A 16924-nucleotide genomic window follows, 5' to 3' on the forward strand; every position below is an offset into this window, starting at 1 on the left:
GCAGGTTCGGTGCACTTTATGAAGACGCAACAAACCCGCAGGTAATAACAGAAGTCTATGGCTCAATGCAGGCAACCCACAGCTGCACTGCACCTGCGGATCAGTTTGAAAGCAGCCCAGTAACCACTGAAAAACAGATATATCTATATATACTGTGAATTTAGTAGTAAACTTACCTTTTATAACGGTCTTCCATTCTGGTATCGGTGGCTGTTGCTGTCCTAGGCGGAGTGCATTTGGTATCACTCCGCCTGTGACATGAGTGGGCACTATACAGGAAGCATTGGCTTATGTGGCTCTGCTCTGCAGCCACTTGCATGCACTACCAGCGGTTTCATTCACAAAGCTGCTGCTTTGGGATGGCGGGTTGGCAACCCATGATCTGGGCTTGCCAACCTGCCACCTTAGAGCAGGAGGTCGAGGGGCCCGTGAGCCACATGTCTACTGGTTGGGCACCCCTGGTCTATGTGGACAGCTTTAACCCAGAGGGCTGCATACTTAGATGTGCCTGCTTTAATCAACCATGTGACTTGCTAAATGTTGCACCTTCATTAAATGTAACCATATTGCTACACTAAGAGGCACTCCCGTTTTCTTTTATACTAAGTTGTGACAACGCTACTTGTATATCAAGTCAAAATGTATTAAAAAAAATCTAGCTCGTCCTTCAAAATAAGGGTTTTACTGTACTTTGATAGTTCAGTAGCATCCTCACACTTCAATCCTCATCTAGTTGAAAGTGACATGTCCTTTACCCTTACACTGCCCCTGGAATACCTAGGTCACATATCCCAGTAGGCCAATGTCTTTCTCCAGGGGCAAGTGAAGTGGAGGACAGGGAGCATTCATGATATTGTGTAGCTTCAGTAGGTGATAGCTGTAGAGACCAGAAAGACAACCAGATCTTAATTACGTAGAACACAAAGATGGCGTTGTGGGACAGATCCGGCTGTAGAAGCGTGGAGAATGAGAAGAGAATGCTGGACTTGTAAGCTTCAAAAGGGTAAAAGCCATAAGGAGACCATGACCACTCAATGTGGCTATGCCAGTTTCCCTAAAATTTGTCTTGGTGAAAGACAGGCTTAAACATCCCTGAGAAACATTCACAATTTTTAGAGGATTTCCACAGGCTGAAAGCTCAGGAAACTCACTGTAAGACGGGCACATCCCTAATTTTACCAACACTTCCTGGGTTGCATTGCATGACACCAAAACTAAAGGTGTATCAATTTTACAATCCAAAAATATATTTTTTAATTTTCAGGAAACTAAAGCGGAGCCTGAGTGTCTCTACTTGTTCGTGAAGGGCCAGCTTGGGTCACGTCCCCTTACCATCGTCAACAATTATCATCCTAATAGTGGCCAGGTCCCATTCTTTCATAGTCTATGCAGAAAACTAGCAGACTTCACCTCTGGAGTTTTGATGCTGGGAGGAGATTTCAATGTGTCCCTGAATCCTCTCATGGATACCTTGACGAGTTCCTCTACCCTTCCATATAGGGCACTTTGCCAGATTAACCTGCAGCTTCAGAATCTACAACTTCATGTCTCTGAGGGTTTTAAACTAGAAAGAAAAGGACTACACTGTTTTCTATCCCACATGAAAAATTCTCCAGGCTAGATTACTTCTTCTGATCTCAGACTGACCTCAGCAACCATTGAACCCATGGTACGGTCTTGATCATCATCCTATAATCCTCACACTAACTTTTCCTAAAAAGCAAATGAGGAGAAAGCTATGGAGGCTTAACTCTGACTTGCCCAGGGACTCTGACTTGCCTCGGTTTCAAAACTTGCTACTAAACCATTAATGACATCTGATGTAGACCCTTTAATACAGTGGAAACCCTCAAATGTGTCATTAGGGGCAAATTCCTGTCTTTATCCACGGAGATGAAAAAATCCCACCAAGCTTCGGTGAACTCCTTATTTTCTCTAATTAACCTACTTGAGAAGACGCACAAGTGTACTCAAGCTACCTCTAAACTCCAAGCTCCAACGGGAACCAGACTACAACTTCTTGACATACTGGGTAAGAGGACCCGTAGACTATATGCATTTCGTTAGAAAGTTTTTTTTATGAACAGGGTAACAAAAGTGGTTGCCTTCTAGCTAGAGCTGTTCAGACTCAAAAGGTAAGGACTATGGTACACTCTATTACAGATGCCCAGGGACATACATACTGCTCCAATTGCTAAACAAAATATTAACTTGTAAACAAGTGTCAAAAAGAGGATAGATCCTTAAGTGGTTAATTCAAATTAAATAGCACATCAGCGCAGCCCAATAGTGAGTAGTGAGTGTTAGTGCCTGACTCCACCCAGTTTGACCCCACTCCTTTTATCCCCACCTTGCTGTCATCCTGTGTGTGTCACTGCTCCACCTCTTTTGTTATGCAGCTACTGCAACAGCTAATCGCTAGACACCTGTCCTTGTTCCCGATGACAGTGAAAACATTCCTGCCTATACTCTTGTTTTTTCTCGTCACGTACAATATCCAACTTACACAAAGTCAGCTTGCATTTTTGCTGACTAAAATAAAGCAAGAAGAATATAGGGTTTGTCCAGTAGGCAGCAAAGCATTACTGATTATTAATAGTTGTGTTTACCAGATCACTTTTTTTGTATGGTGGAAGTTTTACATCAAAAGCAATTACTTTTTCTGTTGTGCGTTCTTAATGGCTAAAAGGTCTGAGCTGGACAGGTAAAAAAAAAAAAAAAAAAGCGCTTCTCCAAATGGCAAACGCCATCTTTAAATACCATTTATTTCAACAGCTAAAATTATCATTACGCCTTAAATAACATTCTGACAAATGGAAAATTTATGATCGTCTGAGTTAAATATTAATCATTGCACTTAGCATTATGAATATTGAATGGGGTTTCTTGCAAACATTTCCACAAGTTGCATTATTTTACAGATCATCAATCAACATTTAAACTCATTTTAAGTACAAGACAAAACTAAGTACTAACAATTACTAAGCATCTAGAGCTAGTTTTCTTGTGTTTGTTTACACTAATCTACACAGGTAGACCTTCCCAAACCTCGCAATCTTTAAATGGCCGGAAGAATGAGTTCTACTATAGTGCTCAGTGTTGACAGGGCTTGAATAACCAGGAATATCAGCAAGGTGAAAAGATCATCCATTTTAACGTTTGAAAAAATAAGGCATGGGGCATGGCGTCATGATGGTGAAGTGAGGCTGCTCTGCTCCTGCATCTTTCAGTTGGACCGATCTCCACTCTGCTCCATGACCTGTCATTCCCAAAGGCAGTAAAAATGCCCCCGGATCATTACCCACAGCTCACTGGTAGCGGAGTTCTTCTCTCCCTGCACCACTGGTTCCCATGAAGCTCCAGACTCCAATAGGGTGCCTGCTATTGAGGAAGACGAGGAGCACACTCAACTGTGAACTGTCTTTTTAGACACCCCTTTTTCCTCCCTCACGGGTGAGGGCCCCAGAGATTTCTCGCCATCAAGTACTGAGAGGAAGAGATGGCTACTTCCTCCCATAGGTGGGGATGAGTCCCCTGCTGGGCGCAACTCCCAGATTCATACTGGCTGGCAGCTCTATTAGCAGACCAGGACTCTAAGTCATTCCTTGCCTCACTCACTACCAAGTGGGACCTGCTGGCTTTGAAGCTGTGATGCAGAAGGTGATTTAGGATGAATTCTGGGAGATGAAAGATGCTATGCAACAACTCGCTATCCATCTGGATGTAGGAGTCGGGCCACTCCTCTATTGAGGACCATTTGGCTCATCTGAAAGCTAAAGCCGCACAACAGGAGCAACATCTGCTCTCCATGTGCTTCCATTAAGATGACCTAAAGAATAGGAGCCACTGTAACAATGTGAAGCTGAGCGTGGATCCACGAGGAAACCACTAATAGGGACTTCCGTGTGACACTGTCCTCCTTACAGTGCTAGGCCGGGAGCCTACTGAGGCAACAGAACTAGACAGAGTTCTTAGGAAAAAGGGGGCGGCGTCTTTCTACTGTGGACAGACCCAGAGACATCATTTGCAGGGTACACTTTTACAACATACATATGTGTCTCATAGCTACTATATTACTATTTGAGAATGTTACCTTATCAGCATTGGTATGTTATTTGCATTTCTTCTTTTAGCCAATTCTAACTACATATGTTTTACATATGTTTTACATGTTTGAGGCAACCTCTATATTCACTTACCACCACCTCCAATATGCCTTAGCCTTCCCTGAGATTCAGTCAGTGTTGTGGGTAGGACCCGAAGGGCTAGGCAGGCTTGTAATAAGCCAACTAAGTTTAGTTTTCTCCCATGAAAAGTCTTTTTTTACTGCTTAATTAACTTTTTTTCTTAGGGGTTCTGTCCCCCCTCTTTAACCTTTATCCTGTTTTTCTTTTCCTCTTCCGTCGCTTCTCCTTCCCTTTACTTCTTGGGGCATCAATCTTCCTAGCCTGTATCAAGGAGCATCAAACCCATGATGCCCACCTGCAAACTACCTGAATGTCAATGAAGAGGTTTACTGTCTTTCGGGAGCTATGGTGCCTCAGAACCCATATTGCCTTTGCGCAAGGGACCCATTTCCAGAAGAAAAAATTCCTGACATTCTATAAGTATCAGTTTCCGTAAGCGGCACCTACTTTCAACTTAAGATTTTACATTCCGTTAGTTATATAAGACACTATATTCTTGCATTTCTTTGTTCATGTCCACTTTATGGATTTTACAATGAAGCACACTGTAAAAGTTAAAATTACTTGCACAAAAGAAATGCTGAAAAGAATTACTCCCATATACATCTGACATTTCCTTTGTAATAATCGAGATGTCCTTATGACTTTGAAAACTCCAAATGATTGTGTTCTTTTGAAAAAAAAATCATCTCATTCTAGTAATGAAGTAGACCCTAAAGCTTCACGTTTGCTGGCTTTGTGCTAGCACAGAATGCAAAAGCGGTGAAAAGCACAAAGTAGTATAATAAGGGACATCCCCAAGGTGTCATTGTATAAAAATAATCACTAAATCTTTTTATGCATACATACTTTCAGCATTCACAACACAAATGTGTGAGTCTTTGGGTGAATCTGTCGGTTTTTAAAAAGGATTCAGACAAACTTGCCATCTCTTGATATGCATGGTCATTGAAAATCAAATAATTTTTTAAATACCAGCTAGAGTGAGATGCATAGGTTTAGTAGATGCGTGGCCTCTGTAGTGCAATATCACTCTGACAAACATGCAGCAGCTGAATTTAAGCCGTCTTCCTATATTATACTTTAACATTTTTTTCATTAACAAGCTTCTCTCTATTTTTATTTTATTCATTTACATAGCATTGACAGGTTTTCTGCAACATTGTATGAAGAACATTGAACTATTCACAGTTATTCAAAAACCCTTCTGCCCTACAGCTTTCAATCTAATGTTACTTTCATAGTCATAGGTAATTTGGGCAGAGGATTTTTTTTATTTTCCAGTATCCTTTGAGGGTTAGGGTGAAAAATATGAAGAAAACTAAGGAATGAACAAATAGAATCATCTGAATCTGTCTTATGGGGGATACTGGCACAATTGCAGTTTTTTGTTGATTTAAGAGAAGAGACGGTAGAGTTTTGAACTCCATTATGTACCCCTCTGAAACCACAGAAGGTTTGGGACATCTGTGACTCAAAGGAGGGCAAAGTCTAACGGAACCCCCCCCCCCCCCCCCCATAGCACTTGCAAATTAGTATACGTAGGCAGTGGAGCTGCACGATTAATCGTTAAAAAAATTGTGATCTCAATTCACCCCCCAGGATCTCTCCTGCTGAGAGTAGGCGATTCTTTCATATCAACAAGTGGAGAGATTATCTGCTCACTCAGCTGTCAAAAGAAAACATCCCCGGCAATCTGCCAAGTTTAGAACTTGAAACATTGTAACTAACTTACTTCTTAGATCAAAGGGATAGAACTTCTTGTGTAAACAAATAATCTGGGCAGTCTGCCAAGCTTTCAACCACGTGTAAATGCAGGAAGCTTAACCACTTACAGTCAATCTTTTTCTGACACTTCTTTAAGTTAAAATCTATATTTGTTGCTAGAAAATTACTTGGAACCCTCAAACATTATATATATATATATATATATTATATATATATATATATATATATATATATTAAATATATATATATATTATATATTTATATATATATATATATATTTTTTTTACACACACACATACACATATATTATACATTTTAGCAGAGACCCTAGGGAATAAAATGGCAAGTGCTGCAATATTTTATGTCACTTTATTTGCCCAGCGGTCTTTCAAATGCAAGTTTTTGGGAAAAAAAAACATCAATAAAAAAAAAAAATAAAAAAAAAATAAACGAAACAGTAAAGTTAGCATAATTTTTTTGTTTTAATGTGAAAGATGATGTTACGTCGCGAGAATCGCAAGAGAATCGCAAGAGAATCGTGATCTATCTTCTAAGAAAAAAAATGTTGATTCTCATTTTAGCTAGAATCGTGCAGCTCTAGTAGGCAGTAGAACTCACTTACTATTGCACCAGTTTACTTTGTAGCAGTATATTTGGTGAAGATATAAGAAGTGCACAGTGTTTTAAGAAAATAATTTCCAGTATTAGGGACAATATTTGAAATTATGTTAATTATTTGCATTTCTTAGGGTTTGTCACACTATTAAATGCAAAACTCAAAAAAATATTTTCCACAGCTTACCAATCCTTACATGTGGTGGCTGCATTTTTTTTTTTGTTTACAAATTTTTTATTTGATACAAAAATAATGGTACAAAACATATCATAAGTTTAGAGAAATACAGTATATAAAAGTCATGGTTATTGGGGTTAATAAAGTAATACAATGAAAGATTATTTCTTATAAGTGATGCACATGGTAGTCAAACAGGAAGTAAAATAGAGAATAGTCTTTTTTTCTTCCTTCCCATGAGTGAATTTGGCTGATGGATGAATCTTTGAGAGGTGATCAGAGTGTGTAAGCCAGGGGTGCCCAACTTTTTTTAAGAGCGAGGGCCACTTAAGAGCCTTGGTAACCGGTCACGGGCTACAATGAGTGTAGCAGAAGGCTGACAGTTCCATGTCCACTGTGCATATGCAGAGCCGACACGGATACAACACACTCTACTCTATGGGCCCCCGGATACCATCTGCCCCAGATAGAAGGGGATGGATCGGAGTGGAGGTAAGTGGGGTGTAAATGGCCGCAAGTCCATTTACATCTGTGGCTCGATAGAGGTGAACAGAGGGTCAGACCAATGGTGTCAATGGGGCCTAAGGCTGTTTTCACACTGATGCGCTGTGGTTTACCCACACAGAGGGTGCAGACAAATTCACCTGTGGCTTTCCTGCAGGTTAGCTGTACTTTGCCACAGACTTCTATTATATCCTGCGGGTGTGGTGCACTTTCAGAAAGTGCACTAAACTTACAGGTAATAACAGAAGTCTATACCTCAGTGTAGATAACTCGCAAGTGGTCTGCGCTGCACCTGTGATTTAAGTAATAAACTTATCTTTAATAACAGTTTTAAATACAGGTAAAGCTGGCTGTTGTCCCAGACAGATCGCATTTGGTGTCACTCCACCTGTGATAGGGGTTGGCGCTATACAGGACGTATTGGCTTATGCGGCTCTGCAGCTGCTTGCTTCCTCTACAGTGGCTTTTTTTTTTTTAACAGAAGCTCTACCAGTGGATTTATTCACAACACTAATGCTCTGGGATGGCGGGTTGGCAACCCACAATCTGGGCTTGCCAACCCAGAGCAGGAGGTCACGGGCCACATCAGAGGGCTCCGCGGGCCACATGTGGCCCTTGGGCCACTGGTTGGGCACCCCTGGGGTAAGCCAAGGGTTCCAGTTCATTTCAAGTAGATGTGTGGTGTTGTATAAAGTGTGGACATTTTTTCCATGATGTGAATATTATTAATTCTATTTTTAATTGGGTTATTGGTAGCAATAAGTATTTCCAATGGTAAGCTATAAGTCAATGAATTAATCTTAAATGAGTGGTTAGACCTGTGATTGGGGTAAATAATAGACAATTAGGAAGGGTAATAATTTATGTTGTTGTCAAACTCTGGAGGAAATTTTTTTCGAGTTGTTTCCATATTAGAGATACCTTAACACATTCCCAAAAAATGTGAGTAAAAGATCTAATAGAATTGCAGCCTCTGAAACATGTTTGGGGAACTGAAGGAAAAATGGAGTGGAGTTTTTCTGGTGTGTAATACCATCTTGTAAATACCTTTATTGCAGTTTCTCTGATTGTGATAGATCTAGTGCATCTGGGTAAGTGGTTGATACAGTCCGACCATTTTTCAGGGGGAAGTGAAATATCACATTCTGTTCCCATTTAATCATGTAAGGAAGTTTGGCTTGTTTATCTGTACTGATCAAGTTTGAATATATCTCGGATATTAGACCTGCTCCTCTTGGGGATCTGGAACATATATTTTCATAAAATGTAGGTGCTACAATGTCTGTAATTAGGAAATGTGAGTTGTAAAAATATCTAATTTGGAGGAATATCCTAAGTTCAATATTGGGGGAAGTTATATTTATTGTTTAGAGAGGAGACGGAGGTAAATGAGGCATTCTCTATAAAATTTCTTCAAAACCCTCCCTCTCCCTACGTATGCATCAGTACCTGGAACGTAGTGGAGTCCCGCGACTCCAACCTGCTGACCTGGCAGCCCTGAATGCACCGATCACAGACGAGGAATTAGAACGGACTATCAAAGCACTCCCTCCTCGTAATTCCCCGGGTCCAGACGGACTGCCTTATGAGTATTATAAGGCTTTCCTTTCCATTCTGACTCCCCATATGTGCAGAATCTTCAATGCTTTCCTCCATGATACTCCTATACCACCAGATATGCAACGCTCCTTTATCACGGTGATCCCCAAACCAGACAAAGACCCCATTTTATGCGCCAACTACAGACCAATTGCCCTGCTTAACTCTGACCTCAAAATTTTCACGAAACTACTTTCCACCCGCCTGAATGTAGTCCTTCCATCCCTCATACATAAAGACCAGGTGGGCTTTGTCCCACTCAGGCAAGCGGGCGACAACACCAGGAAGATCATCGACCTGGTGGACGTGGCGAACAGGGAGAGCTCGGCGTCCTTGCTACTCAGCCTGGATGCTGAGAAGGCCTTTGACCGTCTTGGTTGGCCCTTCCTGATCGCTGCGCTTCGACATGCAGGCTTCAGGGGACCCTTCCTGAGGGCAATCCAACATCTCTACACTGCCCCTACAGCCCAAGTGAGGACCCCCTTTGCCCTATCCAAATCATTCTCTATAACCAACGGCACACGGCAGGGGTGCCCACTTTCGCCCCTGCTGTTTGCGATCTGTGTAGAGCCCCTAGCCGCTACAATCAGAGGCAACCCAAGCATTAGGGGAATACCGGTCAGGGGCAAGGAGTTTAAAATCTCACTGTTTGCCGACGATATCATCCTTTCCCTGACCCAGCCTAGGGTGTCCCTTCCCAACCTTCAGGCTGAACTGGTTAGCTACGGGGCTTTATCAGGATATAAAATTAACACATCCAAATCAGAGGCTCTCCCACTAAACATCCCGGAAGCCGAAGTTTCGCGATTGCAGGCAAATTTCTCCTACCGTTGGAAGAGTACCTCCCTGAAATATCTGGGAATACACATCACCCCAAAGTTTACCACGTTATATCAGGAGAATTTCCCTTCCCTCTTTCGCTCGGTTAGAAATTTGATCCAGTCATGGAAAAAACACAGGATCTCCCTCCTAGGCCGGATCGCATCAATAAAGATGACGATCCTCCCGAAATTACTCTATCTATTTCAAACGCTACCCATCCCGGTTCCTTACAAACATTTGAAAAAACTACAATCGGACTTACTCAAATTTTTGTGGAACTACAAAAGGCATAGGATACCCCAATCTGTCCTGATGTCAGCCCGCTCGGATGGTGGACTAGCCTTTCCCAACCTCTTAAAGTACTATCAGGCGGCACAACTCCGTGCAATAACATCATGGTTCACTCAAAGATCGTACAATAGGTGGACAGAAATTGAAAAAATCTGGATGGCCCCTGCCCACCCAAACAGCCTCCTGTGGAGTGCAGATGTGGAGGTGCCCCCCGAACGCCTGTTGGGACCCATGTCCCAGCTTCGCCGACTTTGGCGTAAGCTGGCGCCCTCACATGCTTTATCCTCAGACAGGTCGCCTTTAACTTCGTTTATTTGTAATCCCTCAGTGCCGGATAGCCTTACGCACCAAATGTCATACCCCTGGTCCTCGCGGGACTTGTTCCACTATGGGAATCTGATAGACCCACGATCACGTAAACTATTACCCTTCTCTGAATTGCAGACCAAGCATGACTTACCTTGCCAGGCATTCTACAGTTACTTGCAGATTCGCCACTATGCCCTGACCATAACGCCTAGCCTACAATTCTCCCCCCCAACCCCATTTGAAAGCCTGATATTGGCGGGTACAGCTCAACGAGGCTTGATATCCAATATCTACAAAATACTGAATGTTTACTCCATGGACAATACCGGAAAACACGCATACATGCTAAAATGGGAGAAACTCCTCAATGAGGACATATCCAGAGAACAGTGGCAGGTGATATGGTCACAGGCGGCAAAAAGTTCATTCTGCACATTATATAAAGAAAATGCTTATAAAATAATCTTTCTATGGTATATGACCCCTGATGTACTCCACACCATCTATCCTAACAGCTCCGACCGGTGCTGGAGATGTCTGCGAGATAGGGGCACCCTTCTCCACATTTACTGGACTTGCTCATTAATCGCCCCCTTCTGGAACGCGGTCCAACAGCTCCTAACTAACCTCTTGGGCATACAGATCCCAATGGGCCCCAAGTTTGCCCTATTGGGACTATCCCAACTTAAGCTTCCCACTCCCCGTAAAAAGTTAGTTCAACATATCCTCACAGCGGCACGGTGCCTCATCGCCCTCAATTGGAAAAAGAGGACTCCCCCTTCCGACGATACCCTATACGCTAGAATTAAAGATGTGGAGTTGATGGAGAGGATGACGGCCAGGATGCAGGATAGAACGGAAGCCCACGATAAAGTGTGGGAGCGGTGGCACCTTCGGGAGGACCCACCTTGATCAGATGAACAGAGGTGAGGCACCTCTTCCCCCCCCCCTCCCCCACCCTCCCCTTATTCTTCATCTTTACTCTCCTTCTTTCCTTTCCTCTTCTCTACCTGGAGTATTCTGTAGACTCCAACTTGTCCTTCTTACGCGATTTTTCTTTAGTTGATACACATGCTTTAAACACGTGATTGACATTTCAAGATCAGAGAAGAAACAGAACCTGGCATAGACTTCACTGTATGCTGTCCTTCTCTTTGTTTAAACATTGTTTGGATATGAAAAGTATACACTCAAGTTATCTGAATGTGTATTGTACAACCTGATAATAAATAAATGTTATTTGAAAAAAAAAAAAAATTTCTTCAAGGTGGTTATGTTATGGTTAATCCACCATGTAAATTCTCTAGTGTCTTGATAGTGAGATAAAATGAGATAAAGTGAGAAAATCAAGATAACCCAAAATCATTAATAATATGCTATAAGAGCGGAAATTATGCCACTAACAATACATACAAAGAAATTAACATAAATAAAAAATATATTGATATGAAAATTAATCTGTAAAGAAGTAATGGTGAAAAAACTCTAGTGAAGAAAACGAAGGCAGTCACCACTCTCACCCAACAATCACTAAACCAATATATAAATATATTATCCACTTAAGTGATATATGTGCATAAATCAAATCTACCAAACATATAAAACACCTAATATGAAATAGTGCATTAATATGTCTCAATATTATTGAACTAAAGTCCATAAAGTGCCGGTGCATTAAAGTACATCAAAATAGAAATCCATAAAGTGCCAGTGTTGCTCCAAACAAAATGTCAGTGAAAAAGTTGTTTGTTTGGAGATATTATCCTGATCGGACTTTATATGAAGTGATCAGGATAACAGAGCCAGCTCGGCAATTGGAGGTGCTGTGTGTCAGTTTGACACAACGCAACTCTGATCGTAGTATGAAGCCTCTTACCATGCAATCAGCTGTGACTAATCACAGCTGATCATTGCGTGAACCAGGAAGTGCGGGCAATGTCTTTCCTCGGTTCACGCTGACAGAGCTGATCGGCGGCTCTCCACTGTCAGAAGGGGAGGGGGGTCTGTGCTGATAATCATCACAGCCCCATCAAAAGGTGCCCATCACCTGATATAGATGATAAACATTTTAAGTACAGTGTTGCATGACTGGCACAGCTGTCATTCAAAGTGCAACAGTGATGAAAGCTAACAATTGTCCTGGGCAGGAAGGGTATAAAGTGCCTGGTATTGAAGTGGTTAAGACTAAGCTCACTAAACTAGTTTTGCAACAGCATTTTATAAAAAAATATTCTGTACTCACACAAGGGCAGTACACTTTATCAGGCAGTGTACAAGCAATACAGCACACACATTTGCACACCCATGTGTGGTAGATGCTGCTTGGAGAATCACAGCATGTTTTATCCTCTGAACCAGGGCACAGAAGAGGACAGTGGGGTTGGGACCAGGTCTAGATGGGCAGGCAGGTATTTGGCACCACTTAACAGTGCTTAAAAAGGAAGGGTACAAAATGGCAACCTGGCAGAGGCGCTAACAACCTACCACTATTAATGGGCAGAATAGTTTTAATTTATTCTCAGAGTTTTGGTGACCTAATCTAACCCTGTAGACCAGGGATCCTCAAACTACGGCCCTCCAGCTGTTGCGAAACTACACATCCCATGAGGCATTGTAAAACTCTGACATTCACAGACATGACTAGGCATGATGGGAATTGTAGTTCCTGAACAACTGGAGGGCCGTAGTTTGAAGACCTATGCTGTAGACAGTGGAGGGTGTACATCACAGGAGACCATCCCTAAAAACTGGGTTACTTTTAAGTTTCTTGGGTAACTTGACAGCCCTGCCTTTCTCCAACAGAAGCTTCTGTCAAATTTCAAACATTTGTCCTCAACAGAATGTTTACACCCTTTAGTGCTCTTAATGCAAATGAAGAGTAGTATATTTTGGGAGGAAAATGGGCATGTAGGATCTGCATCAGGCTAGCTTATAGAAAATAAGAGCCAGGCACACCAGGCCCCCATAGCCCTTTCATCTTTCACTTTTTTATGCTAACCAAAATAGTAACGGCCAGAAATGCCCATTTTGAACAATTTTTTTTCAAAAACGAGGGGAAACCCCATACAAAATTGATCTGGTCAATTCAGTTGTTCTAAACCAAGATGAGTCTTTAACAATATCATTCTTTCATCAAAATGATTGTTCTACAGTATGACTCTGTTAGTTGCACGTGTATTTTAGGGAGTGCTAGAATGTAAACACTGTTGTGTCTAGTACAGGTTGGAGAATTATAATTATTAAAAAATTTGTCCAAAAATTTGCCCATTTCTCTCTCAGAACAAAGAACAGCAACCTAAATATTCACTCACCGTGGCGTTTGGTCTGACAGGCTTTGCTCACTTGATGAGGATGATTCTGCCCTGGATCCTGAGGTTTTCTCTGAACTCTCCTGTTTTGTATTCTGTGACTTCTTTACCTTTACAGACTTCTTCTTCTCACTGTCACTGTCATCACTTCCTTCTCCTAAAATGTCATCAACCTGAAAACAACAGGGGAGATTTTTTAGGAAAAAAGTAAAGGAAATCATGGTATCTGCAGCAAGGGGGCTATGTTTGTATACTATCTATAAGAATCAGCCTCCAGCTGACAGATCCCAAGTAAATATCTATGACAGTGAGGCCAACAGTCTGCTGTTCCTCCAAGGCAACTCTGAGGCAGGAGGTGTATGCCAAGTGCAAAAACATTTACAGTCATTCAATAAAAGTATGTTCAAATAACTGAATTCAGTGGTCAGAATCTGCCCTCACACATGACCATAATGCTACTAATAACTTCAAGTAGTTTAAAGATAACCTGTCGGGATTAAAATTAAAAACAAATTGGCAGTGCCAGCTTTTTATAAGTATATGAGCTGTGGCCTGACTTGGAAAAACCATGCATCCAGGGAAATCTGAACCTAAACCAAAAAGACCAGTGGGAAAGGTTACACCACCGGTGCTTACATTTAAAGTGACTACAATTATTTGTTTATTTAAACAAACATGTTATACTTCACCAGCAATGGTTTTGCACAGAGCAGCCCTGATGGTTCCGAGGTCCTCTACTGGCACTCCTGGGCCCACATGCTGAGTAACTATCCCCCCCAGTGTAGGCCATAGATGCAGACAGCCCTGTGAAGAGGGAGAGAGCCGCTGATTGGGCTCAGGTAAAAAAAAAAAAAAAAAATGTTAAAGGAGGAGCACCAGTCTCCTGTGTAAAAACGAAAAGTCAGGACCTACAAAAACTTTAGCTGCTGACTTTTAACAAACAGCCACTGAGCCGTCTCACAATCCAGCGGTGTGCTCTCCCCAACTGTTTCATCTCCTGTCCCCGGCATGTTAACTGTGGGCACCTGGCTGTGACAGTTTGTAGCTTCACATTTGCGAGCCACGCACTGGAATGGTCTATTCTTCTGAACCTGTCACATGTCCCAGAAGACTGCAGGGAGGGAGAGGGGAAATTGCTCAGGTACCCGCTGCCCAAAAGGGCCTTAAAGCGGAACATCCCCTTTTGGGTGGAGCTCCACTTTAAGGCTTAAGAATCACTTTAAAGTATACCTTAACTCAAGACCAAAAATGTTATAAGACTGCATCTTACAAGTCATTTTATGTGGTGGCTGCATTTGTTTACTTTGAGGCTGCAAGTGCAGAAATACTTGTTGATCCTGTCAGAAACCTTGTGTCCTTATAATTTCCTGTGGATTGAAATGAAATCCACCCCCCCCCCCCAAAAAAAAACTATATGATCAGCTTTCTCAGCCATATTTCTGCAAATTATAAACCAACACCCTTGTAAAGCCTAGTATACACCCACCAATAGTTGTTATTTTGCTCATGCCAACAGGTTGAACAGAAAACATGACAACTCAGGTCAGAGCCACTGTACCAACAATCCAAAGTTAGTACATGGATCTCCCCTGCTGTGCTATTGTTTTCTGACAGGGGGATGCCCCCCCCCTATCTGAAGCACTTGCAACTTCAAGGCAACACTGAAGGTTAAAAGACAACTTGGAGGTCTAAGGAGCATGGAGGGTTTACATTACTTTGATACTTCTAGTTACATAGTTGGTAAGGTTGAATAAAGACAACAGTCAATTCAGTTCAACCTGGGTGTAAAAAAGAATTTCCCATATATTGTTTTCGCTAAGATGCCCGTCCAAGAGTCTTTTAAAACTATCCATACTTTCTGCCGACATCACCGACTGTGGAGGAGTTTCACATCCTTACCGCCCTAACAGTGAAAAACCCCCTACACAACTTAAAGCAGGGTTCCACCCTGAAGTGGAACTTTCGCTCATTGGAACCCTCCCCCCTCCGGTGTCACAGTTGGCACCTTTCAGGGGGGGGGGGGGGGTGCAGGTATTTGCACCCACTTCCGTGCATAGACTCCCACGGAAGTCTATGCAGTTTCCTGTCCCGCCGCGCTGTCTGCTGGGACACACACAGGTCCCAGAGACAGCACGGGCCATTCCTAGTGCACTGCCTGACTCGCGCATGCGCAGTAGGGACCCGGGAAGTGAAGACGCAACGCTTCACTTCCTGATTCCCTCACCTAGAATGGCAGCGGCAGCAGCCGAGAGCTGTGCGATCGGTCTCGGCTGCTGACATCGCTGGACCCTGGGACAGGTGAGTGTCCATTTATTAAAAGTCAGCAGCTATATTTATAGCTTTTAATTTTTTTTTTGTAGGTGGAATCCCTCTTTAAGGTTAAACCACTTCTCTTCCAGTCTCATCGTGTGACCCCATGTCATCTTGCACTCCCTGGGACTGAAAAGTTTCATACTTACGCTGGGATCACCATTAAGATATTTGTAAATCTCTATCGTATCTCCTCTCAAGCATCTTCTCCAGGGAGAAGAAATTTAGCGCTTGTATTCGCTCCTCATAATTGAGGTCCTCCAGTCTCCATATTAATTTAGTTGCCCATCTCTGGACTCACTCCAGTACATCCCTTCTGAGGATTCGTGACCAGAACTGGACGGAATACTCCAGATGCGGCTGAACCACAGTTTTATAAAGTGGTAGAATAATCGTTTTCTCTCTGGGGTAACTTCCCTTTTTAATGCACGCCAATATTCTGCTGCCTTTTTGTTAGTCACAACTTGAAGCTGCAAGCTATTGCTCAGTCTGTCTTCCACTAGGACCCCTAGATCCTTCTCCATCCTGGAACCCCCTAGAGGTTCTCCCCCTAATGAGTAACTTGCATTTATATTTTTACCCTCCCAAGTGCATTACCTTACATTATTCAATATTAAACTTAATTTGCCATGCAGTAGCCCACCATTAATTTATTCAGATCCTCATGTAAAGTTTCTATATTCTGCTGTGTTGTTATTGCCCTGCATATTTTTGTGTCATCAGCAAACACTGAGATCGAGCCATTTATCCCACCTATATCATTTATAAATAAATTAAACAGAATTGGTCCCAGGACAGAGCCATGGGATACCCCACTAACCACTCTAGACCATTCTGAGTACAAGTTATTAATCACCAACCTTTGGACATGACCCCTTAGCCAGTTTTCTATCCAAGAATAAACTTTATGGCCCATGCCTACAGACCTCAGCTTGTAGATTAAGTGTTTGTGGGGGGGCTGTATCAAATGCTTTTGCAAAATCCAGATACACCATGTCTACGGGCCTTCCTTTATCTAGATTGCGGCTCACTTCCTTGTAGAATGTTAATAGGTTAATACCCAATGCCTGCAC

The 16924-nt window shown here is 42.3% G+C and overlaps 1 protein-coding gene across 3 annotated transcripts in view; it reads right to left on the reverse strand.

Annotated features, from left to right (window-relative positions):
* CTDP1 (CTD phosphatase subunit 1) overlaps window positions 1-16924 on the reverse strand; it is a 195986-nt gene that overhangs the window by 19886 nt on the left and 159176 nt on the right. For 2 of the 3 annotated variants that reach the window (XM_077492323.1, XM_077492322.1), the window contains one exon: window positions 13545-13714. In XM_077492323.1, coding sequence (XP_077348449.1) covers window positions 13545-13714 — 170 coding nt within the window. Of the gene's footprint in view, window positions 1-13544; window positions 13715-16924 lie in introns of those variants that run through there. The other variant, XM_077492324.1, reaches the window with a different exon arrangement.

The sequence above is a fragment of the Lithobates pipiens genome, unplaced genomic scaffold (assembly GCF_037356315.1).
Source record: "Lithobates pipiens isolate NorthernLeopardFrog02 unplaced genomic scaffold, aLitPip1_a1.2 Scaffold_19, whole genome shotgun sequence".
Classification (NCBI taxonomy): Eukaryota; Metazoa; Chordata; class Amphibia; order Anura; family Ranidae; genus Lithobates; species Lithobates pipiens.